Raw genomic sequence first — 27,758 nt, 5'->3', positions numbered from 1 at the left:
AATGCAAGCACGAATTGTTTTCCGAGAGTTTTACAATTGATGTTCACAAGCATTGAGCAGTGATTGTACAGAGCATATTTTGTGTTCCAAAGTACTATGGAGTCTGTAACCACCTGTGTTGTAGCAGTGTTCATTTTCATCTTCTTTGATGTAAGTTATATGTCAGCACAGCAATCAGATATTCGTTGTTACAGGTCGTTATACGATTACTACATTGCTGGCGATACGCTGAGAGCTGAATGTTATGTTGTCAGATGTAACGATTGTGTAAAACATTATCAGCTGAAGAAGAATAATCAACCAGTAGATGACAATCGTATCTCCATTTCTAATAAGACGTATACTTTGGATTCTGAAAGATTATACATTTATATAATAATAACCAATGTGACGATTTCTGACAGAGGTTTGTACAGCATTCTCGTCACTCGTCATGACAATGTTGTACTGGAATCCAGCTTCAACGTGACTGTGTATCCATATTCTTCACCACAGTGCTCATCTGACAAAGATTACTGTATTGGTGATTGTACTGTTACTGTACAATGCCAAATGTTTTCCTATCCAGATCTTCAATTCCAACATTCGTTGAAATCGGAAGAGATGAAGTATACATATAAAATTTCAGGTAATAATACAGTAATTGAAAGAGAATTCCATATTACAGGCAATGAAAAGGCTATGATGTGGCGGTACACTTGCTCTTTCTTAGTGCGATATCGAACGTATACTTGCGCAGTCAATGTATTAGTAAAAAGTCGTTTGAATGTTTCTTTAACATTAGACAATCTGATTGAAGGCGAAGACGCTGTTTTAAATTGTTCTCTACCAGACACTAATAACATTACGCAAGTTGAGTACATCTGGGAATCGTTCCCGAAAATTGACATGGTTAACAAAAGTAACAGTTTAATCATACACAATGTAACTATTGGTTTAAACGGCACACTAGTAAAGTGCACCGCTAGAGGTGAATATTCAGAGGGTTCAGATACGACGATACTGAATGTTGACGTCACAGATCTTGTTCATCCAGATATTGCAAAGACTGGTTTACCTACATCTAGCATCAGCAGGGAAAATGATCTGAACTCAAAATCAATATTGTTAATTCGGTCAATCTTATTTTGTGTGTTTATCATTATTTTAGCAATTATAAGCACCAAATACCTTCAAATTAGGAGAAATAAACAACTTTCCGTTGGCAATAGTACGAGCAACGATGTAACAAGTAGGCCTAATGTGGAGCAGAGTGTATAGGAGCCCTGAAGATAAGTGATGTTACAGTTTACCACCCGATTCTTGACGTACTGTACGGGAACCAGCACTTTCTCCTACAGTAATAACCTCTCCCCTTCTCCCACTTTGTATTATAGACATTGACCGTGTCTCACGTTATGTCAACTCTTTTCGGCAAGCAAGCTGTTTGTTTGTTTGTTTGGATGAATGGTTAGTGCTCTAACCATGGACCTATAACTTAATTCATAGGTCCATGCTCTAACTTCCCAATATTGAGTAAAGTTCACATGAAACATCTCTTCTGTTTTGTAAATTGTTTTATTAACATGAATCTAACGTTGGAAATTAACCGTGTAGGCTACACAACTTTAATCGTTAATATAATGCAAGGAAATGCACACATATAAATGTAACTGTCACAGAACTGTTATGATGACATTCATCTTAAAGATGTATTGTCCCCCTGAAAAAATATTAAATTATTTACCTGAAAAACTGTAATTTAAAGCAAAAAATAGTCAAATTGGCTGCCAGCCAATGGATTTTTGGTTGAATTTAACCATTATTTTGTCATTTTATAAGTGAAAACATCATTTTTTTTTTAGATTTTTTTTCTACTGAAGTGATTAGCTTGATTAAAACTACAAAATAACCTATTCAAAGTATGTTTTAATTAATCTTCATTTTTCTTGTTTTTGGGGGACAATACATCTTTAAGTTAAAAATGGGACATTAAATACTGTATTACAGTAGAGTATACAAATGTTGCAACAGATTCTAAAATACTACAGTATTTATGCTATGACATACAGTAGTTATACCTACATCCTTTTTCTTTCTTGTTTTTTTTTGTGGGTGGGGGGGGGGGGTGTTGACAAGTGTCATCAATAATAAGGCTTGTTAATATAACTATTTCAATCTACGCTGTATATTAGGAAATAGTTTTTTTAACTCCCAAGGTTGAAATTATGCAGAAATGTTTATTTAAGAAGGTAACAATGGAATTCGAAACTGATTCTAATTTGCATGAGACAATTTACAATCCAATATATACAAATTATAAAATCCGAAATATGACAATATTATATAATCATTATGAGTAATTTTTTTAAATTGTGATTGTAATATTATATTTGTTTGTTTTGGTGTTTCCCTATCCGAATTTAGTGAATTTAATCACAACAGTGCAATGTCTTGTTACTGGAAATAGACCGAAAATGCACCTTTTAAAACCAGGTTTGTAATATCAATACAATGTAATACTAATTGTATCGGGTTGTACTTACAGGGCGCTATTAAATACACTCTGTACATTCTATACAATGACGTCATTTTATTACCTACTGTAACATGAATGAATATAATGTATTGATCAATACGCCTTTGTATTAATTAAAATAATATCGTATTATAGTTAACTATACGTCATACGGGTTCATTTTATTGCTACCGGTTTAGCTTAACAATTAGTAACAGTAGTAGTTAACAGGAAGTTTCTATTTATAGAATATTATATTTTCTAAATATAGTTTAACAATGGAATAAGCATGTGCAGTTCTAGTAGACCTACTGTAAGCTTTGTTCTTAATTTGACGCAATGCAAGGACGTGGTGTAACGCGATGGATCACCCGAACTGTAGTTCAATTTTGGTCAATTAAAACTTGGTTCCCCCATAAAAGGAACGCAAGGCAATCGAATTGACCAATCAAAAGCGACAGTTTAAATAATCCGTAGCTTTTGATTGGTCAATTCGCTTGCGTTACGGATGATGTACTTGAATAAAGGGCATTTCTCATAATTCACATAAAAATATTTTTAGGGTGTAATTCATAGTGACAAACCATAATATATTTCCTGATGGTTTTTTTTTAAAGATAACAAACCATACTAACAAACATAGTTGATGCACTACCGTATTGTGTCGTGGTAAATAAGTATCACACGCAATTACAATGCGTTATTGTAACACACTTGTAGCTAAAGCTTGGTTCCCCAAGGACGTAAACGCAGCGCAAGCGTTTTAACCAATGACAAGCGAAGTTATAGACGGTTAGCAATCACAAACAAATAAGCCATCGCTTGTGATTGGTCAATTCACTTGCGTTGCGTTACGTCCTTGTGTTGCGTCGCTAGTGGGAACCACGCTTTAGTGCCCATAATGATTCACAATACATATTTAAGCAATATGATCTAAACATTTACCAAACTTCCTAGCAATAGAATTTGCTCTTATACTCTCAGAGATCTATATTGCCGCATTATGTCAGCATCATCTTTTAGGTCATTATTAATAGTGTGTAAAAGGTACCTCACAAATTAAAGTTGATTATTACATAAAACTACTTCAGTTATATAGCTCTGTATGGATTGTTAGATATATATATATATATATTATTATATTGGTTTATCCAGTGAAACATTTACTTTTTGTATCGTATTATTTTAATACTGCGGTTTAATTTACATACATTAGGCACACGTTAATAACATTATAAGAAGTGGCGTGGTCACGTCATTGTGGCACATCCGTCGGTCACCATCACTTATTGCTTCCTACTTGGTGCTCAGCTAATAATAGCAATGATATTTTAATGAATTCCATATTAATGTTTTAACCTTTAGGTCATTTCCAGATATATTGATTTGTCACCGGAAAACATTTAAAACGAATCTTGGTGATTCAGTTTATAGATTTGAATTTGCAAATTAAAATGATTTTGTACTCAGTGCAGTTTGTATTACACTTTGTTTGTTTGTTTGTTTGTGTGTTCATTGGTTTGTTTGTTCGTTAGATCACGTGATTGATTGCAGATAAATATGATTGTGTACGTACATATAGTGTAGTTTGCCATTTGAATTTAAAAAAATTTTCTTTGGTTTGTTTGTTTGTATGTTCGTTTCTTTGTTTGTTCGTTAGATCATGGCAGATGAATATGATTTTGTACGTACATATAGTGCAGTTTGTCATTTGCATTACATTTGGTTTGTTTGTTGGTTTGTTTGTTCGTTAGATCATGTGATTGGTTGCAGATAAATATGGATGAGTTTGTACGTACATATAGTGCTTTCCATTTGTATGTTTTGTTTGTTGGTTTGTTTGTTTGTTTGTTCGTTAGATCATGTGATTGGTTGCAGATAAATATGGATAAGTTTGTACGTACATAATTATAGTGCTTGCCATTTGTATGTTTTGTTTGTTGGTTTGTTTGTTTGTATGTTCGTTTCTTTGTTTGTTCGTTAGATCATGTGATTGGTTGGAGATAAATATGGATGAGTTTGTACGTACAATAGTGCTTTCCATTTGTATGTTTTGTTTGTTGGTTTGTTTGTTTGTTTGTTCGTTAGATCATGTGATTGGTTGCAGATAAATATGGATGAGTTTGTACGTACATATAGTGCTTGCCATTTGTATGTTTTGTTTGTTGGTTTGTTTGTTTGTATGTTTGTTTGTTTGTTCGTTAGATCATGTGATTGGTTGGAGATAAATATGGATAAGTTTGTACGTACATATAGTGCTTGCCATTTGTATGTTTTGTTTGTTTGTTTGTTTATTTGTGTGTTCGTTTATTTGTTTGTTCGTTAGATCATGTGATTGGTTGGAGATAAATATGGATGAGTTTGTACGTACATTATAGTGCTTGCCATTTGTATGTTTTGTTTGTTGGTTTGTTTGTTTGTATGTTCGTTTCTTTGTTTGTTTGTTCGTTAGATCATGTGATTGGTTGCAGATAAATATGATTTTGTACATAGAGTGTCATAATTAAGTTTGTTTCTTTATTTGTGTTTTCTTTTTGTTTGTGGTAGTTCATTGTTATTTGTTTGTATATAAGTTTGTTTTTTTGTGTTTGTTAGTTTGTTTCATTGGTAGACCATGCTTGGTTATAATTTGTAAACCAACTGCCTGGGAAAAAATTATAATTGCACATTGATATTTGAAAACTTAATTAAATAATTATTTTCAATGCAGATAGTCCATGGGATGTTAATTAATGATTGACCTGACGGAATTAATTAATTACCTTACAAACCATTCCATAATCCTCTAAATAGGTCATCAACCTGTTTTAATAAGTTTCCGTCTTTATTTTACTTTTTCGGAAGGACCTACAGAAAAAAATTGACTAGGCCTACATACTTATGTTAATGAGTGGTTTCCCACACTTCACACTCAGTAATCTTCGAATTCATCTGCCAACCAAATACCTGGAAAAACAATTTAGTTTTTTCCTATTTTTGTTATTCATTCAGCAGATGAGTGTTCGCAAAATAAAAATAGATTAAATAATTAAGCGTTTTTACGCGTTTTAAAAACACCGCATATCATTCTCGAATTTAATTGAATTAATGTGTTGTTTATATGAATACACCTTCAAATGCCTAAATACTCTAAATGGGTCAACAAAATAACCCGCGGAACAACCTGCTTTAATCCACTTCTTCTCCGTTCATCTTCTCCGGATTTCGGCCTAGGCCTACAGCAAAATACAATATTGCTACTGAGTTTTGCCGCATTGTTTCTTTCAAATCGGAAATAGCTCACAAAAGTCAAAAAAGAGATTATTTTAAATTAGCCATTGGTTGTATAGTAAAAACCGGTAGTGATTTGATTTAATGTTTTAATGAATGATTTGTCGGCGCGAGAGCAAACAAGTGACAAATACCAACTTAAGTGACAAGTACCACTTAATAAAACAATAGCACATGTCATTTATCTGGGTATTCAAGTGGCATCTTATTGTTCTTTGCGGAAATTATTTAACATTTTGATTTTCTAAATCTTTTGAAATATAAATCTAACTTGTTGTTGTATTATTGTGGTACAAGCTGGTTTGTTTTATTCAAGATTCAATACATTCTGTTGGTTCACTTTAAAATGGAAATTCGTTTGCTTGGCATAATTAAGACCAAAAAAAACATCAAATTGCAAATAGCAATGTTAAAATACTATTTATTATATTTATTTATATATTTATTTATAATTTATTTATATTCGTCTGTCGGTATTTTTACGAGTGCCGCTTGCTTTTCGAACAAGCAAAACACACTGAATGACATTTGTTATGTAGAATGTTTTCATTGGAAAGGACAGTGTTGTAAGAGTGACGTCACTGGAAGACATTAATTATTGTCATTGGAATAGATCAAACATATTTCGTTGGTTCATACGGAGACCAAACAAACATTTTTTTTTTAAATCTTAAATTACCTTGAATCTTGTACGGACACGAAAGTAAACTATTCCATAATGCGGTATATAATGGTGTTAATCGTTTGACACTTTTAAACATTTGATTATGCTAATAATAAGCTTAAATTATTCCTTGGTAGAATTAAATTCTTAATAAATTAATCATAGAGTCACGATTACGACTAAAAACCGAATAGATCAGAGGATCAGGTTTAGCAAAGTGACCATGACCGTACAGACTGGCCTCTAGCAGCAACCTGATATGGGATTACGAAGTATGTTAATCCGTAGTTAATCCACAGGATTAGATTACTCAGCACATCAGACAGAAAACAAGTTCGTGACAATACAGGTAGGAATGATATTTGTTTAAATTGTTTTTTTAATTTCTCTTAACAACCAAAAACAATGACATATTATGTTATGGAGAAATAATGTTGCCAAAATAGATCAAAAGAAACACAAAATCTAGGCTAAACATCTAGGTCTATGAAGATATCAAAATAATAAGGCGTTCTAAAAAATGCCTAACAACAGTGACGTCACATCGCCAGACTAGTCGTAATTTCTCTACTGTAGGCCTATGTTTCTTTTTTTGTAGGCCTGTTTGTACAGTAGAATCCCTGTTCAGGGGGAACTTTCCTGCTAAACGAAAGAGGGAAAATATATGTTTTAAACTCGGCGGCCAACCCACATTCAGGCCAGGGACATCCCTATTAAGGGGTACTTGTTTCGGTTCCGAAAGTGTCCTCCTCGTAGTTCTATTCTGTTCTATTGTTGTAGTTGTACAAAGTATAACAGGTGGAATCTAATAACTAACATTTCTAACATCACTTTGTCAACTCACGTTGAAGGTAAAATACATGCTCAAAATAAAATATACAAATAGGCCTACATAACCGGATAATAAAACTGCAACTACTGTATTTCAGAAATAACAATTAGAATACTTAATTTTGTCTAATATAACGATTACTTTCTTTCTGTAACGATGATTATTTCATCATATTCCAATTATCAGAATTACATTATTAAAAAGTGAATATAAGATTATAAATAGCCGTCTACTCAGACCATTAAAGGTTACCTACAACATCAAAAGGTCACGATTTGGCATGAACATTTTCATAATTAACTCCGATTGGTAGGCTTATTTGAACATGTTTAGTCGCCTGCGCTAGACATATTGATTTAAAAAAGAACAGATTTCAACAAATTAAAACTCTGTCTACACTATCAAACTTTATTTGACAAAAAAAGTGTGATGTGCCCAAATATGGTAGTGATATGCCCAAATTTAGTACGGTAGTGATATGACATCATCATTTCCATATATGTCGGTTTTAACAACGATGATTCATGAATTTTTACATGTAATACTCAAGGTAAACTGGACTACTCGCGTGCGTAGAGTTAAACGGTTTTATATCAAACTCAATTAAATTATAGTAAATTGTATAATTCGTATAGTTCTATTGTATTTTAATCTGTTTCGTCTGATCTCGGCGATGATGATGATTTGATTATTACAGATTCGATCACGTCTCTGTCAACATTTTGATCAAAATTGCCCCTCTGTACTTTTATGGGTTGTTCACTGTGGCCCAACAGAAATGCTGAGAGGGTGACGTTTGGCAACGTATGCCTACTACCTAATTTTGAAAATATTGTACAGTAGAATCTCTTCAGGACCCGACATTGTCCCTTTAATAGAGGTGTCCATGAATAGGGATTGGTTGCAGTGTTAAAACATGTAATCATTTATAATATAGGAAGAATCCTTAGTCAGGGATTTTTCCTGTATAGAGATGTCACCTTAATAATGGGTGTCCCAAAGGGAGTTCTACACAACAGCAGTTAAATTGTGCAGAAAACTCATAGTAAAACATTGAAATGTCCTTACGTAGGCCGAAATAATTCATATTTACAGTTAGAATTTTTCGCAACCCATCATTGTGCAGTTATACGAGTTCGACCCACCCCCTTCCTGAGTAAGACTTTAGCGTAATGTTATTCCTCGTTCGTTTTTAAAAGTCTCCCCATAATAAGGGATTTCCCCTAAATATGGTTTTCTCGAAGGAAGGGCCTCTACTGGAGGTCTACCGTACTATACGCTAAAATTAGTTTTTAGTAAATCTTGTATTTCAATTGCAATTAAAAAAATGGTAATCTCCAACTATTTACGCCCCTGTTGTTGTTTTTTTTTTTTGTGTATGTTTCTTTTTTATCTTAGTTGTAAATCTCTTTTTTATTTTAAACAAATAATAGATTGCAATACAATGAATCGCTTTATGGTGTTATCTATTCTTTAAATATGGATTAATAAAAACGTCATCGTTTTGGGTGATTTATATTTATATCCGTGTTTGTGTTATATTTTGTCAGCAGGACGAGGGAAATATAAGGTCGGAAAGTTTTATATTTTTCTATACCTTTTTCCTGTTATCTTTAGCCTTTAGGTTGGAATAATGATTTATACTGGACTACTTGGAAGTGTCAAGTCCGGGGGAATGTAGGGGGTTGCAGTGGGTTATACTTCCTTATGAGTTAGGACCATTAGGCCGAGAGAGCTATTTTTAAGCAATGGGGAGAATGTTATAATCTATATCCGTAATCGCATTGGTAATGGGTAATAAGAATAATTTATTTGGAAGCTACACTTTTAAAACAGTGGAAAATTTTATGAATGAAGGTGCGTCTAGAGTAAGTAAAATAAAAGTTACAGAAAAAAAAAATATTTTTAAAAATACTAGGCCTGTTTACAAGGAAACTTAAACTAAATGTATAAAACTAATACAGGATTTTAAAACAAAGAACCATTTTCATTGCTTTTATTGAAACCTTTACAAAACCTAGCGAATGCAACTTCAATATTTTGTTGAAAGATCAAGTGCAAGAACATACATTAATTTTGGTCTATTGTTTCATTTTATTGGTTCCAAACATCAATTGCATTCGATAGACTTTGCGCGAGCAAAGAAATATCACACAACGTAATGTTGTAAAAAATAGCTCCATGTTCTAAACAAGTGGTATCGTACGATATATCCCCGGTGTAAAAATGTTGCTGAAATTGTATGATTCATATCAAACAAATTCCAGATTTAATTATTTAAAAAAATACCGATTGTTAACTTTCCATGGAATGCTCAAGGATGTGGACATATTAATTATTTTCAAAAATGGTTTTACATGTATTTACCTACAGACAATGAATTATATTCCATAGCATTGTTATTATTCCATGACGTTTGGTCATATGTCCCACTGTTTCTCCCCCTGGTCACTAATTAGAACCACGTTATTCCCGCTTGTGGTTAGATCATAACTATCTTAACATAATTCGATTATGATTTATGAAATATTTTGAGTTATCTTCGATCATCGCTTACAGCAACAAATAAGTTATTTTTAGAATATTGCAATGTTTATTTTGGTCAGCGTTGATGGAAAGCACTATGTTTCGGCACATTTATTAATTTACTATGTCTCCCCCTCTGCGCGCATGGTGATGCATCCTCCGCGCGTGCACTTTTTGTTACCTTGGATGATAAGGTCATCGTAAGATTGGTATGCGGGTCATATTTTTATCGGCAATTTTAATCTTTCATTTATTATCACCATGTGTTGAGTGTAATATAATTATTATATAATATTTTGTGTTTATTTCAGAATGTTAAGACCCCTCTTTTGGGAGTTTCCATATTAAAAAGACCACGCCCTTTTCACAACCTGTTCAAGACGATGTTATAAGGTCCTATTGATAATTCGTGAAAGGTGACGTTTGTTAAATTAACATTTATACCATGGAGAAATTTTTCCTCCATGCAGATTATACTAGACAATAATAGACAGGCGGTATAACCCTTTCCTTGACTGTACATTACCTTACATCACAATAAACATCCGGGGAATTTTAATACCGACAATATTCAAATTGAACTTCCGGAACAAATTTAAAGATGTTCCAATTATTATTCCGTTTATAGATATTCCGGTTCGTTATTAATTTATTATAAACATTGTCCGTGACCTTACAATAAAAAAATGAAACATGTAATAGACCTGTTTCACGATTGTATCACCGGAACAGAGATTATTGTAAATAACTTGCATAACTCGTTAATTATCTGTCGGCCTACTTCGTTTCTTTGTTGTGGACACACAATACAGGTATTTTAGTATTAAATTACATTAAGTATGTTTCTAACTCTTTCGTTTGCTGCGAATTAGTGAAATGTTTGGTATTAATCATTTACAGTACATTTTTACATATTAAGAAAATGCACGTAATATATCGCAAACAATTGAACACCCAATTATTAAATTATATTTGGATCAGATCAGTGTAGTCATATACTGTCCATTTTATGTCCATATTAAGAGTAGAACTTCCACCTGTTTCAACCATATTTTTCAACATGACTAAATATAGTATATAAAATATAAAACAGATAGATATGAGTTTGATTTGTCATTGTTAATATCGAAAACTTAGTTTTACAATTCATAGTAAAAGCTATGCGTAATGTTGGTGTCATAAAGTTTCGGCTTATTAGCACAGCGCCACAAACGTCAAACTTAGTTCAGTTTGTATACTTGTCTGTGATTGGCTGCTTATCGTCGTCTGCTCAGTCTTCCGTGAACAGGTAGAATGATACTTTGATTCACCGTCGCGGTGGTATTTTATTTTTGTTATTTAACCACAATACAGCATCGGGTGAACATGTTTTAAAATTATTCGGAGCAACAACTTGCAAATGGTATTTATTTAAACTGTTTATATTGAATTCTGCAAAAGTGCAAACTTAAATTGTTGTAGTCTGCAACTGAGCACTGATACCGGCGGACTTTACCCACGCAGGAAGAAAGTCTTCCTCCTTGACCTCTCTCTCCCAACTTTTTTTTGGATGTTGTGACTAGCTTACAAGCAACATAGGATTAATAAGGGAAATGCCTACTTTTGATACAATGTTAGATGGACATGGTCTATTAGGCCACACAAATGTTGATAACTCAACTAGGACAAAATCTTCTCGGCATAGGCAAAGGCTAAGACATCGTTTTGAATTCTTAAGGACACTTGGTAAAGGGACTTACGGCAAAGTAAAGTTAGCAAGGGAAATAGCTACAGGTGAACTGGTAAGTAGACTTAATAAAACTTTTTATTAATTACTGAATAACACTATGTTGTATTAATTTTATTATTAATAATAAACAATACACAGTTTAATTGCAACATATTATTGAACAGAAATGTTAATTGAAAATACAGCGAATATTTTTAATTAACATTTTTTTTAAATAAAAAATAAATGTTGTTCATCTGCAACAGCCTTTATGTAAGGTACAATATAATTTATAATTTGTTATTGCAGTTGCAAGGTAATAGTCTATTAATATATTGTACAAATTCTCATAACAGGTGTTCTATATACTATATGCTAATTAGATGTACCAAGCAGCAACATTGCATTTGTTTCCTATGCGAGAAAAATTATGTTATTTGTCAACTGTTGTCATTTTATTTAATGAAAACTTATTTATCATGGCCACGATGTTAAATGTTCATTAACTTTCAGTTAAATCTAATTAATGAATATGCATGTTTTATTTATTAATTGACATATTTGCATACATATGTAGGTCAGGAAAATGAGTAATAATCAACCTGTAAATAATAAATATTAATAATACAAATATGACGCATTTATTAAAAATACTGCTACTGTTAAAATTGTATTGAGATTGCAAAGTAACAATCTATTTAAATATATGTACAAAATGACAGGTGTTTATGCTAATTAGGATTGCAAAAAAAAGGTACCTGTGGCCATATTCATCAATCACACCTGCTCACAGTGAGATATTTTTTCTAAATATAATTATTTCATTTAAATTGTGTTTACTTAGATAGGAGACTTTTTTTGTGATTTTTATTCCAAAGGAATACTGTTGTTACCCACTGAATACATTGTGTAGTCTAGAATATTAAAAGCTATTAAAAGATTGTGCTGCTAAAATATTCAATCGGTAACTGTTTACAGTTGCTGTAGATACAGTAGAGTGGGTGTATGCAAATATTACATGCTGTACCATACAACTGTCACGTTAACCAACGTAAACATCTAAAAGTAAACCAAGCTAACAGTTAACAGCACATATTTTGTCATTTATAGTAGAACCCTAATTTTGGATATCCCTATTGACACTTTCCTGTCAAACACATGTAGGCTAATGTTTTAATAATATCTCTAACGCCTTTTCAAAGGACACCACTATTTAAAAGGAACACTCTTTCCTGTCACTGACACGAATGAGCGGTATTATAACACTATTACCAACGCCTATTCAAGGGACATCCTGATTAAGGAGAAAATTTCTCGCGAAAAAACAGTATTTTATTACTACACTGCAAACCCCTATCTTTATTAAAGGGACAAAAATGTTTTGTACTGTCAACTTTAATAGAGGCTCTCCTGTATTTTGAAAATAATGTTTAAAATCATATTTTAATATTTTACTGTGCAATACTTAGGACCTGCAGTTAATATATTTTTAAGACAATGAGTCATATTAATTGAAGGGTTGTGTTGTTTAGTTTCTACGACTATGACCAGCAAATTAATAAGAAACAGTCAATGAAATATTATTATTACTATGTCAGTATTGGATTAACCTTCTGACTAATTGTCTGATCCAGATTCAATATTTTCATTGTGTTTTTCCGTATTATAGGGGACTGGGAAAAGGGAGTTCCCTTGCCGTACCATACACCAACTGTGCATATCAATAATCGTAATTGTTATAAAATAACAAATGATTAGAAATCGTTCTAGCGTAAAGGAATCGTCATTATTACACATAGGTGTTGTTATGCCTAGGTACCTGTAGACACCGGTTTTTCCTTAAAAAATGTGTCATTGGTTTATAATAGACCATTGCTATTCATTTGTGGTTATAACTTATTTAGATACAATATCTCATATAATTGTATAATACATTTCTCATATGATTACAATAGTCTTTTTTGCAATTAAATATCAGTTGAATGATTCTGTATTTCAATACAATAGCGGTAATAACCCTTAAATTTTACATTGGTTATATTCATTTAAATATCAATTCTGTAATTTAATTTCTTTGGTAATACTAATAGCCCACTTTTACAATAGTGACTGACAATGTTAGGTAATGCGCTATATAAGAATGAACTATTATTACAATAGTTAATTCATTTAAATAACAATTTGATGATTCTGTAATTTATTAGGTATTAACCCTTTTTTGGTAATGCGTAATTGTCGTACAATGAGACAAATTATGACAATCAATACATTTACTGTATGTTATGTGGTCAAGACAACAAAAACTCTATAAATAGGTTTAGTAAATTACACCCTTTTAGTAAACTTTATACACAAAAAAGGAATCACTATAAAATGACTGAAGAGGACAGTGTATATCTGTCTAGGTAGTAGTAAACATTGTATTCTTCATTTGGTTTATGAATTGCAAAACTCCCACATCATGATTCCTTTATCTACCACAAATTATCACTTTCTTTCAGAATTTTCATAAACCCCTTTATTTCTTTTTAGAAAAATAAAAATAATATGGTTTTGTTAATAAAAAGGTGGAGCATAGGTAAACTTTAAAATAATATGTCAATAATAATACTGCTTAATAATATCATGGAGAAATAAGTTAACTTATTTTGTTTGTCTTGTGAACAGGATTTCCACCTTTAAGAATGATAGTGAATTAATTCACTTATGGTTATCCTTGGCAATAATTTTCCTAAATATATAAACAAAGAAAAAGAAAAACAAAGCATGGCCCTCCCTTCTGAAATCGCTATAGAGTACTGTATACATCCTATCCAAATTAGACTAAATTTATACCATGTTATTACAGTACTTCACTGTCTGAATAGATACATTTAAAACCCATGACTAAATTGCAACACACTTTTACTACCTTTGTCTGGGATCGATCAAATGCAAAGAGTTAAAATATATTTATAATATAAATTGAAATATTTGTGAATGAAGGGTGTGGATAGTTATATGTTAAACAGAGCACAATGATATGATAGTACAAAGACTCTTGTCAAAAAATAAGGAATTCCAAACTTATGAATGAAATAGACCCATTGAGTGCATCCATCATATTGAACAACTACCTTATTGGTTATCCGCAACGAAGTTGCAGGATAACCTCTTGTGATTGTACGAAATCATCAACATCAACTTTTTATTTCTCTTCTTTCTTTCTGTATGATTTTTGTGGAACGCTTTTCTCTAAAACTTGCAAACATAACATTTTGTAACTTTTTCAACATATCGTCATGCACATGAAGATGTGCAGCGAAGCTTTTCATGATGTTTACAATTGCGCAACGTGACTTACGTGCGATTTAACGATTTTGTCGTATTTAACATAGCTTGACAACCAAATAACATTTCAACTTGAAACTTTGCAAAAGTTTAATTTATATCATGCGCTAACTTTCTGTTGAAAAAAAATTGCGAGTTTTACACAAAGTTACGCGCGCACGCGCATTTAAAATTTCAAAATGCGCAAAATTAATTTATAATCAACTTTCTACGCGTTTCATGTCGTTTTAAGCATGTCAAAAATTCCCACGCGTGCGCACATTTTTACGTGTGCGGTGCGCACGTAGCATTGAAAACGTATTTTTTTCGCGTGATTTATGTTTTTTCAGCCTTTTCTAGTAATTTTACCAAATTTTAAACAATTTTGACTTAAAGATACGTCATACGAGCACGTCGAATTGGCCAATTTGCGCGCGTTTTTTATGAAAAGGTTAAAAAATTCCTTTAAAATATGACTTTTTTTAAACAGTCGTAATTTCTAAACTAGACGGTCAAATTTTTGTGGATGACATTTTCTAGAAGTAGATGAGTTGTAGATATCGGATATCAGGTATTAATATGGCTAACCGGACATTGTGACGTCATCGTATGGCCACGCGAATATAAAATTTAGGATTTTTGTATCTTTCGTCATAGCTCATCACATTGAATAGAGCGCATCTCCACTTATCCGTTTTCCATTTTCACCCCGATTTTGATATTGTCTAGGTCAATCAACTATCTTTCGCATGAGTTAAAAATATTTTAATTTTTTTGACGTCATCATGCCTAAAAATTTAAATCACGTGTGGCATCAATTTCATCTTTACAGTAAATTTTAATCTGTTATAGCTCGTAAGAATAAAATTTGATAATCACGATTAAAACTTTTTCTGGAAGCTATTGGATTGTAGATACGAAATTATGTAAAAATGTTGCCAATCGGATGTTGTGACGTCATCATATGGCCAGTTAAATAAAAAAGGTCGTATTTTCATCTTTTGCGTCATAATTCATTACATTTAAAAGAGCGCGCATCAATATTTCACGTATTCAAATTTCTTCTACACGCTAATACGTTGTTGCTGAGATAATTTCCTTTCGGAATTGCTACCTTCCCGTTTCATTTTAAAACCGTCAACATGTTAAAAATTGCAATAAATAGCGGGTCCCGTAAGTTCACATATTCTACACTGTATGTGATATGGATACAGATTATACTGTGTATACTATATATGAATTTATATATAGATAAAATTCAGTAATAACAACATATCATATTCTTCAGTTCAGGTCATAATGCCAACGTGAACACTTCCTTTTGTCCTCAACCTATCCCCTTAATGTTAATGTTGCACCACTTGCGCGGCGGATAACCAAACTCGTCAAAGTGACGAGTTACATGTCTAGTTACTGCTTTTTTTTCTATTTATATCATAGTATTAGTACATAAACAGGTACATTAACATCGTTATGTGATACTAAAGCACTGATGGTTGCCATAGTAACACAGTACTCATTGGATGACACACAGTGACACTAAATGTTTTCGTAGAATGTATTGATTTAAGAACGTTTTCTCAAAACAGTTTAAATTTCTCAAATGAAATATCAATATATTTCACACTTTCCTACAAATGTAATATAGGCCCTGTTTCTGAATCATAATATCAATTATTCTGCTTGAAAGAATAGACATTTTGAAATATTATTTATTATACTTATTAAATCTATTTAAAGATAATTAGTGCTAGGTAGAGGTGGCCGAACACCTTTACAGTAGTCTTCCACCCAGCCTAAAGCTTATTAAAGCCAAATTTTTAGTCAAAAACAATCCCCAACTCTGGGTACACAAAACAACCATTTACAGTATATTTTCTTTTACCAACCCACAACTTTTTGATACCCATTACATCACTTCTCTGCAAGATGAGTAAATTCCCTATTATTTTATGTAATGATCGGTTTTTAACATCCAAATAATAAATGATTTATTACCGTTTAAAATTCTTTAATTTTGGAATGAATAATAATTTGTTTAATAAATCCTAAGTACATAATCAGGTTTTAAAGGCTTGTCTTATGGAATGAGGATCCATGAAAAATGTAGAATTCTATTTAGGTGTAATAAATTCCAGCAATAGTTTTTAGAGTAGAACTAAATTTAATAGAATGGTTGAGTACATAATGCATTCTTTAGATTTCTCTGTTTAATCCTATGAGATTAATATCTAGGCAAGTTTTAATAGCGTGCAATTGAAATGTCTGATAGTTGAAGTGGAGAGCAGTCAAAGTGTCGGCATGGATGGACGGACGAGTGTTGACTAGAATACAACGCAAGGTTGCGACGGCCACGTCAATTACAATTTAATCTGTGTAATATCTTATAACAAATCTATATAGGAAGTTAATAATAGTAAATGAGTCTAATAAAATAAAGTCAGACTTATATAAAAGATTATAGTTTACTGTATATCTTGCAATGTATGGAGACTTCAATTTCTTTTTCATGGCCATGTAAATATAATAATTATTAAAGCAGGATGGATAGAATTATATTAAATTGATATTAATATCAATCAAATAAATACATTTATTTATTTTTTTCAACTTTTTACATCACTTTCACATCGTTATGTGGTCTGCCAGGAAAAATGTAAAGTTTTTTTTTTTCCATGGTATATCTACTGTATTCCATGTGGAACCCATGCCAACTCACTCTCCCCTCTTCCCCCCCCCCTAACCCCCAAAAAAATAAGTAAACAAAAGCAAACCCAATTTCAATTCCAAAGGGGAAAGTATGATAGTATGATATTAAACAGTCAATAAATAAAAATAACAAAATGTATGTTATTTATTTTATTTTTATTTTTTATTTTATTCAATCAAAACCAACAGCGATAATTACCGCCACTAACAGGTTTGATACAAACAAAGCCAGGACTGTTTAAATCACCTTGATTGGTCCTGACATTGATCAAGGGCTTCTCTCATCCAGTGCCCACCTTGACCAGAGGTCTGAGGCAGATACTAGATGCAGGGGCTGCCATAAGAGTCAGCAGTGCCTAAAGGGACCCCAGCTCCGTATACAGTACCCGCTATTCCCAGATGGTCTCCCATCCAAGCTCTAACCAGGCCCGACGTTGCTTAACTTTGGTGATCTGACGAGAACGTGGTAAAGCCATATTTAATAAGTACAGTACCGTCGGGGAATACTGACATACTAAAGGCCACTTTTGGTTGTGTTGTTTAAAATTAATTGAATTTACTTGGATTTGTTCATTCTACTTGTATGTTTCAACAAAAAAAAGACCCTTGTATGCAAACATATTTGATTATTGATGATTTTCTACATATCTTCCTTCAACTTTATAGCAAAATATAATAAAATTGATAACAAAAACAATTGAATTATAAGAAAAACTTCCTTATGTTAAAAAAAAAGAAAAAAGTTTTATTGGGTGGCGAGTAAGATTGTCTAATTAATGTTTAATTTCTATTGTCATTTATAAAAAAAAAATAGAAATTGAAAATGGCGTTTAAAGAGTTTTAGCAGAAACTTTTCTGGTTTTTTTTGGATGGGTTTGGGTGACAATGAAACAGTGTTTGATGTTTTAAAATAAACTTAGGGCTATCTTTTATCTTATTTAAGAATATGATAAAAAAAGATAGTGCCTTTTAATGAATTTTAGCAGAAACTTTTCTGTTTTCTTTGGATGGGTCTGGGTGAGAATGAAGCAGTATTTGATGTCTTATGGCTAGGATAGGACTTGGCCTGCCTAGCACAACTAGATCCATGATCTTGGCACACTGATACTGTACATGACAATGTTTCCAATTTTCTTTTTATGATGAACAACGACATTGGTATGTGCTCTTTGGTCTTTTGTTAAGCTTCCCTCATGGGGTTAAGCAGGGGGCGACATTCCAACAGGAAAACAGGTTAAACGCAGTTTCAAGGTTACGATTTTTCATCAGTTTCATGTTCTAGAAATAACAAACGTTACAGTTGTCTTTTTTTTCTCTGTTTATACAGTTACATTCTTTCTCATTCAAGTGTTTTTCCGAAAATAAATCTTGTAGGCCGAGGGAAAGTTAAACATGCCTCTATTCTCAAAACATCACATAACTGTTGTTTATTTCACACTTGGTACAGGTCTCTATGGTTTTTCACTAAATATTAGCAGGGGTTTTACTTGCCCGAATACAATTTTGGTAGCCCAAACTTCTGTAAATAGGCCTACTCTATAAAATATTATAGGTACAGGATTTTGTGTTATTATGTGTGTGGTAAAGAAGTTAGTGTTAGTTTGTCCTCTGGTTCTAGATTCTAGATAGATATAGATAGATAGAGACTACTAGATATTACATTCGGGCTAGAACAGGTTACTGTACTTTGGTGGCCCAATTAAACATATTACTGTACATACTTATAAGTTAGTAAACTAACTTACAGTATTACATTATAAAATAGTGCATGAGGTTGGTGTAAATGTGTATGGAAGCTTGTGACCACGTTACTTGTTCACTTGCCCATTAAATAGGTTGGCTAGCCCAAGCTGTATATCTTTACTATGACCTTGTATTTGGCCTACCGTAGTATAAAATTAGCCATTTACTTTTAGAATTGATTATCAGTACTAAAGAGCTATAAATATGTGAAACATATTTCCATATCTGTTTGTATTGACTTTAGTCGTGGTATGTGGTAAATGATATTTACTTACTGGGCAAGAGAAAAAAACAAATGTAAATAATGGCTGCCATTGAGTCATGTAGTGAAAAAAAGTCAAACAATTAACAACATATTTATGATATTCTGATAATGTTTAAAAAAGAAATATTAACGCATGATGTTCAAAGGTTACAGTTTACATAAGACCTCATTAGCAGATTTTTTGTTGCTAATGATTGTCAATTCATTTACTTTTGCACGTAATACTTACCTAATGTTTTAACTGCAATTAAATAGAAAGCACCTGCAATACCATGTAGTTATTTTTTGCTGCTAATGATTTTAGTATAGTGTTTAAGTTAAGATCTATGATACAAGTGTCACATGTGTAACACATGGGATGCTATATCGCAGAATTTCCCTATGACACTGGACGACTTTGTATACAGTACTGAGAATCTTCGAATCGCTACTGTTGATCCATAATTAATACTATTTCTGTTTGATGTTTCTTTTTTAGGTTGCAATAAAATCTATTCCAAAGAACAAAATTGAAAATGAAGAAGATTTAAAACGGATAAAACAAGAGATTGAAATAATGAAGATGCTAGATCATCCGCACATTATTAATGTTATTGACGGTAAGTCGTCCACATGAAATGTTAAAATTTTGATATTTACTGTAAATTAATAATGAGAGCCTATTTTGCTCTACAAGTTTTAAATAGAAATATCTTACTATTTATAACATATTTTTGACCTAGATGACCTAAAATAAGTTTCTTTTTAATTTGAAATATTCCGTACTGTACACGCAGAAAGAATTTCTCTCTTGGCCGTTGTTCTGTGTGGTACAATTTGATATTATGAAATTTCCTTTCACCAAACTGTATTTGACACTATCTGGAGGGCATTTGATATTTTTAATTATTTGTAAAAATATACGCAGGCGCTTGGTCATCTATTTATGGCGTTACCGGAACTAATTTACCTGCCGTTTTGTGGATAGCATTAGGCACAGGTGTTGAGTCTTCAATTTTTCAAAATCTTTGGTGACGTACACCCCTCAGGACATTTTTAAAAAGGGGGATTCATTTTACCGTTCCATTTAATATGTAATATAAAACTATCATCACATGCCCGTTATGTTTTTATTTTAATTAAAGAAAATATCTGTTGAAATGAGTATTTACATTTATTCTGTCTGTGAACTTGTTGCTAAGCAAGTGCAAGATGATGACCTTGTCCACACTAATAGAGGTCACACGAATGGTGGTGTGAAAAGGAAATTGCAGAGATTATCCAATTTACAAAACCATTGTCAAATTCCTATCTTGATATTTGGTTTTCCTATTTAGCATATTCTCTACCACCAAGGTGTGGTAATGAGTTTGTCAGGATTTAATTTAAGTTAATTTAAGTGTCCTTAATAATAGTAACAAAATAATATTTCAAATGTTACCGGTACAGTAGGTCTACTTTACCAATATATTTATTATTTTCCATAACAATTTCACATAATATGGACACCAAACATTATCATGATCATCATGACCTATTAAAGGGACACTTTAATAAATGAAATAAATAAGGAGAAATATATTACACTATAACACTACATCAAACCCTATTCAGGGTTCAATTATTACGTCCCAATGGTTTCCCCTTACTAAATATAGTAAGATTTCTACTGTAATTTTACCGGAAAATGCTGTTGTAAACGAATGCTAAGAGCTGATGATTGGCTAATTAGGTTAAATCGTCAATTGCACAATGCCATGGTTGTCGTATCAAGTCTGAACAGTAGATGATCAATGATATAGAGTATACAGATCTAGTTATTTTAAACATTTATAATAGCCGCTATAAGACATTGAAAAACATTAAAAATATGTCCTTTGGAAAATATAAAGATGTATTAGGGTTAAGGTAATTTGACATGGGATGATTTCTTAATTTACTCCTTAATAGCATTTTGATTAACACACTAAGGGTGGTCTCGTTTGATTCAATTTCCAGACATCTGAGAAAAAGTTGATAAGGCTTATAAGGAGTGTGTTGATCTGATTTATGCATTGATTTACACATTATCCCTCAATTGAGAAAGGTGACAACAGTCAGCACTTGTTTTACAAGTTCAAAATTAACTTAATTAAGTTTTGAAAAATTGAAGACATACTTAAATAATTGTATATAACATTTAAAATTGTTTTAAAATCAACTAGTTAAAATATAACTGCGTATTTGGGGTGAAATGATGACGGATCTGTAATTTTATTTGGCCAGTTGGGTGTAGTTGGCAGATTATTATCTTTTCGTATCATCTCTCTCTCTCTGGAAAGCATTGGCTATTGTTGGTTTATCCATATATATATAAGCAGCACTCGCAAACTACCAATCAATATTGGTTTGTGTATTTTGTGTATAAAAAAATGAATCAAACTTATTTTATTTGGAGATATTCAACAGAAACTCACATAATAAAATAGAATTCTAATCGGTAAGTACTTGTAGTACAAATAGCATTCCTTATATATTTGTCTACACAAGTTCAGGGTGAATTATAACATGAATCTATTGAAACTCATTTGAACAATCTACCTACTAAAGTTTGAGGTCCTTGATCGCCCAAAACCTTTTGTTAAACTTTATGGCCACTTTCTGATTGAAGTGCATGGTCAAGGATTGCTTTGGCTGCAGGCGTCACTCAGATGGTCAATATTTTATGGTCACTCTGCTAATGGTCAATAATATTGGACAAGTCAGGTTATACACTAATCTGTGCAATTACTCAATTTGACATTTGAATCGTATTTCTTGGGATTTTATTCAAAAGCACTTGTTTCTGTGTCAATAAAATGGAGTTTAAAAATCCAGGTTCCGGCTTGATAAGACTTTGACCAGTCAATCATTAAAAAATCTATAGTCAGCTATAATATGTAGAATCTCAATCATTCACCAAAATGACTCCATTAGTTGGGTTACTGCATCAGTTTATTTAGTCTATTCTATTCCATGTTTTACATGTGATTTGTTTAAAGCAGTTGTATGAAACTTTGGTCAATGTCAGGGGGTCTAATTTAGTTAAGCCAGCTGTAACCCATATGAACATTGCTATGACAAGTGTTGGTTTTATTAATTAGGCTAATTAACAGCTTCGTGAAAACCAGTCTGCTCCCATGAGTTTTAGTTGCAACATGTGGTTACTGTAGGCTGTAACAATTTGTCAAGATCGTCACCCTACGAGTATAGACCTATGCCCCCTGTGACACTGTATCGATTGTAGTAGCTAAGATCCCAGTGAGTATCGGTTTTATGGGTGTAAACCGTTGCAAACAGTTTTGTCATGAGGTTAGTTTGGTGTACCTCACAGGGCTTAGAAAAAATCTGACGTTGATTAGTACCGAAAAGGATTGATTTCACTTTGGTCTGAAAACAATGCCCATATGAGTCAAATTAAAGACAAAGAAATGATGTGTAAATAGAATGATTTGGTGATAGAGACATGCGGACTAGTCCTCCAGGGCAATTGCAACGACATGCGGACTAGTCCTCCAGGGCAATTGCAATGATATCTGTCCGTTTGTTATTGATATTCCTCTACAAAATCTCTGAATCTGTTGTTTGGGAATTTGTCTTTTTAGCATAAAGAAACATTTTCCCATCTTTCCTACTACAGCAGGCCTTAATAAGACATTATATTATGTTTATAGTGTAATACTATACACTTATTTTAAGAATAAAAAGATAGGACAGAATACTTCAGCACTTACTTTTGCAATTTTAGGACCAGGACCTCTATTTCAATATACTGGACCTGTCACTGATATTATATTACTTTAGATATTAAGTTCATAAAAATTATAAAAAGTTTCTGAAAACCTGCAAAAATTAAATACATTAAATCAAACACATACATATTGTGAACCATAAGGTGTTAACTCTCAAATTTCCCTTTGAACAATTAATGTAAACACCTATTGTTATAAAGGTCACAAAACATATGAGCTAGCAAGTCTTCTGTCTACTCTCTGTTTGTAGAAGGACAACGGGACGCTACTGGTCCTTTCAAATTCTGTGTGACCACTACTATACTGCTTTTTGATTGGCCATTTTGCCCTACAGGCAACTGCATTCATCGCAACTGATTATCCTATTGGAAAAACCCCAAAAATTAGTGATATAGGCTTGTAAACTGAAATATCCTAACATTAAATTACAATATTTAAAAAAATATACAGTATGTTGATGGCTTGATTCACTAGCCCTATTTAACTACTGTAGTTAAAATTTACTACAGAAACAGTAGCCTGCTGCAATACAAAGGCTAGTTAAAAGACAATCTAACTACTAGTCCAAAAAGCTTGCCAAGAAAGGTATGACAAGACAATTAGATCATGAAAAAATGTGTTAACTCAATTACTATATTAGCATTTAGATATTTCCGACACCACAGAAATTGAGTATAGGTCGGGACCCCAATCATGTAACATCTTGAATCGCAAGATTATTTTTGGCAACACTTTCATCTCTGCCAATAAAAACATTACCAATACTTCCAAAGGATTCAAAACCACGATATTGTATGCCTATAGACAGGTGCTAAATCTCAACTTTTTTTCATGACATGGCTGACCAAAGTTTCATAATTTGTCAATATAAAACTGTCACAGGCTTCCGCCCGTGCCTGCCTGTCGTGAACCTCTGGCCACGAGATTGAAAGTGTTGGTAAGTGCTCACTATTCCCTAACTGCTAAATTAAATATGACATGTATATTTAAATGTACATACACATTTTATCATTATATTGCATATATCCTTTATGTGAATGTGTAAAAATGCAATGCAATATGTAGAAATACATGTAATAATTTAATATAGATATACATTATCTACCAGTGTCCTCTGAATAGAGGTTTCCTAAAGTAGATGTTCTACTTTTCATAGAAAATAATTAATAATAAAACAAAAACATAATCATTATTTTCTTTGTTTTGCACGTTTTCTCAATTTTTTTTATTAATTTCTGTAGCTGGTCCCTGCTTTCTGTGCTTTCCTCCTAGGCACTACCCTCGACTCATGGTTGACCCAGAAATCCACAGAGTATATTTCAACAGTCTGTTGCTGCATTAGCTGTGGATCACTGATTTCAGGTTTTTGGCGCATTCCGTCAAACGGCATGTGTAACCGAGCTAAATTCGGCCAACCACAATTGCTAACCAACTATAATGTAATACACAATCATTACTATGTGCTTTTTGGTTGGACTTTTCATGGATCATGTGGGATAGGCTTTCATCTCAGGATGGGCTTATTCCTGAATCAGTATGATATGATACAGTATCTATATATATATAAATATATAATTTATAGGTCCATGGGTATATGGTATACAACTTTTGAATTATGTACAGTAATGATTCAATTGCATTCGTATGCATGAATTCAATTAAGTTTACATTTAAATAATTTTGATTCAGAAACCAGATTTTCGTCGGCAATGTTAAAAAGAAATGTTTATTAATGCAATAAATTTCCACTTTGTTCGTAGCGATCAATTCACTGTGGATTATTAAATAAAAGACATTGTCGTAATGAACAAATTAGAATTTATAATACATTCTTCGGTTCCTGGAGAATGCTATTGTGTGTAGTGCGCACCATTGTATACACCCTTAATCAATAAACGTGTTTATAAATAGATTTTTAAAAATTCCATCAAAATGTCTTCTCTATTAGTATTAACCAAAGATTTTAAAGACATTTTTAACAATTTACTCTCATTCAACCAATTTCCTCTGTAAGTAGGAACAGCACGTTGAATTATTTCTGGTTCTTGCGTATTGTCTATGGAATGCAGATTATTAGATTAATATTTTTTAAATGGAATTTTTCTTTGAACACTTGTTGCTATGACAACTGTGAATTTATTCTCATATGTTCATAATAAAGACAGTTACATTTTTCAAAGATTAAAATGTGGACTTGAAGGATATTAATGTACACGTTTGTGATTGTTTCTGGTAATTGGTTGTCCCCATGGCATGGCCCTTGAGATGGCAACACAGTAGATCAGTATTCTGATTGGCTGGATGAATCACCAGATACAAAGGGAGTTTCCACTTTGTATGTGTCCCTGTGAAATGAGAGAAATAATTTCAAACTATGGAGAAAAAGTCAAATCGATTAAATTAGGAGCGCAAAAGATATATTATTAAGAAAAATCATATTTTATTTGAATCAAATTTTGTCATTTTATTTGCAATAGAACCCCTAATAATGGGACACCTTTTTGGGACCAACAAAGCGTTCCCTTTATTGAGGTGTCCACAGGAAAAAGTGTGGTAACTAGTGTTGAAACATGTATCCTTTTGGTCATTTTACAGGAAAGTGTCACCTTAATAGAAGTGTCCAAAAGAAGAAATTCTACTATATTTTAAGTCATAGTTTTTTAGTTGGTAGTTTCCAATTGTTGGTTGTTTCCATTTTTTAGTTGTTTCCAGTTTTAGGTTGCTTTTGCCATACACATTAATTGAGTTAATTAGAGTTATCCAAAAGGTTATACTGTACTGTATTTTTAAAGTCATATTTTTTAGTAGTTTCCAATTGTTGGTTGTTTCCATTTTTTGGTTGTTTTCAGTTTTAGGTGGTTTCCAGTTTTAGGTTTACTTTTGCCATACATATTAATCAAGTTAATAGAGTTATCCAAAAGTGTTGGTTGTTTCCATTTTTTGGTTGTTTTCAGTTTTAGGTGGTTTCCAGTTTTAGGTTTACTTTTGCCATACATATTAATCAAGTTAATAGAGTTATCCAAAAGTGTTGGTTGTTTCCATTTTTTGGTTGTTTTCAGTTTTAGGTTGTTTCCAGTTTTAGGTTACTTTTGCCATACACATTAATCAAGTTAATAGAGTTATCCAAAAGTGTTGGTTGTTTCCATTTTTTGGTTGTTTTCAGTTTTAGGTTGTTTCCAGTTTTAGGTTTACTTTTGCCATACACATTAATCAAGTTAATAGAGTTATCCAAAAGTGTTGGTTGTTTCCATTTTTTGGTTGTTTTCAGTTTTAGGTGGTTTCCAGTTTTAGGTTTACTTTTGCCATACATATTAATCAAGTTAGTAGAGTTATCCAAAAGTGTTGGTTGTTTCCATTTTTTGGTTGTTTTCAGTTTTAGGTTGTTTCCAGTTTTAGGTTTACTTTTGCCATACATATTAATCAAGTTAATAGAGTTATCCAAAAGTGTTGGTTGTTTCCATTTTTTGGTTGTTTTCAGTTTTAGGTTGTTTCCAGTTTTAGGTTACTTTTGCCATACACATTAATCAAGTTAGTAGAGTTATCCAAAAGTGTTGGTTGTTTCAATTTTTTGGTTGTTTTCAGTTTTAGGTTGTTTCCAGTTTTAGGTTACTTTTGCCATACACATTAATCAAGTTAATAGAGTTATCCAAAATTGTTGGTTGTTTCCATTTTTTGGTTGTTTCCATTTTTTGGTTGTTTTCAGTTTTAGGTTGTTTCCAGTTTTAGGTTACTTTTGCCATACACATTAATTGAGTTAATTAGAGTTATCCAAAAGGTTCTACTGTATTTTTTCTACATATTTTTTAGTAGTTTCCAATTTTTGGTTGTTTTCAGTTTTAGGTTGTTTCTATTGTAGTCATATACATAATCATCATACGATTTTTTTTATAGCATTTTTCAAATGTGGTTAGAACATTGGTATCATAAACCTTCAGGGTATTGTTTTTAGTCATAAATTTAAATGCATTGTCATGGTTTCTCTTACCAAAAATTGAAGTTTCTAACTTTTGTTTTTGCCCATATTTAGGAATTTTAATTTAGTTATTGGTTTTCAAATCAAAAGATAATACTTAATATGGGTGAATGCTTTTGTTGATAAATTTGAACGCTTTGATCTTCCTCTCGCCATGTGATCATGTGTGAAATCTGTCACCGATAGATTTATACTTCATAAACCTCGTAGTTTGAAATCATCGATTGGGATTTAGAAATAAAATACATCTATTCAATTTGATTTAACTAATCTTGCATAAAAACGGGATGTTGCTTTAGAAGCGGATTGCTTTGTGGTTGTTGGATATCGCAAATTGTTACCCATATTTAGTCTGCCGAACAATTATTAAGCTTCAGGTTTCATTGTTTAAAAATAGAATGACCGTAATTAAATGAGTTTTAATATGTCATATTTATCAGATTAAAACCACAATATTAATTTGTGCAGGCACCTAGAAAATAACAATTAAGAAATTTACATGATTTTAAATTC

General features: G+C 32.1%; 1 protein-coding gene across 1 annotated transcript in view; it reads left to right on the top strand.

Annotated features, from left to right (window-relative positions):
• The first annotated feature begins 11,151 nt into the window (after nt 1-11,151).
• LOC140058540 (uncharacterized) overlaps nt 11,152-27,758 on the top strand; it is a 39,395-nt gene continuing 22,788 nt past the window's right edge. Inside the window, exons 1-2 of the mRNA XM_072104200.1 lie at nt 11,152-11,570; nt 20,002-20,122. Coding sequence (XP_071960301.1) covers nt 11,382-11,570; nt 20,002-20,122 — 310 coding nt within the window. The 5' untranslated portion in view covers nt 11,152-11,381. The remainder of the gene's footprint in view (nt 11,571-20,001; nt 20,123-27,758) is intronic.

The sequence above is a fragment of the Antedon mediterranea genome, chromosome 9 (genome assembly GCF_964355755.1).
Source record: "Antedon mediterranea chromosome 9, ecAntMedi1.1, whole genome shotgun sequence".
NCBI classification, from domain to species: domain Eukaryota; kingdom Metazoa; phylum Echinodermata; class Crinoidea; order Comatulida; family Antedonidae; genus Antedon; species Antedon mediterranea.
The sequence above is the reverse complement of the archived record's forward strand: the minus strand, read 5'-3'. Positions and strand labels throughout refer to the sequence as shown.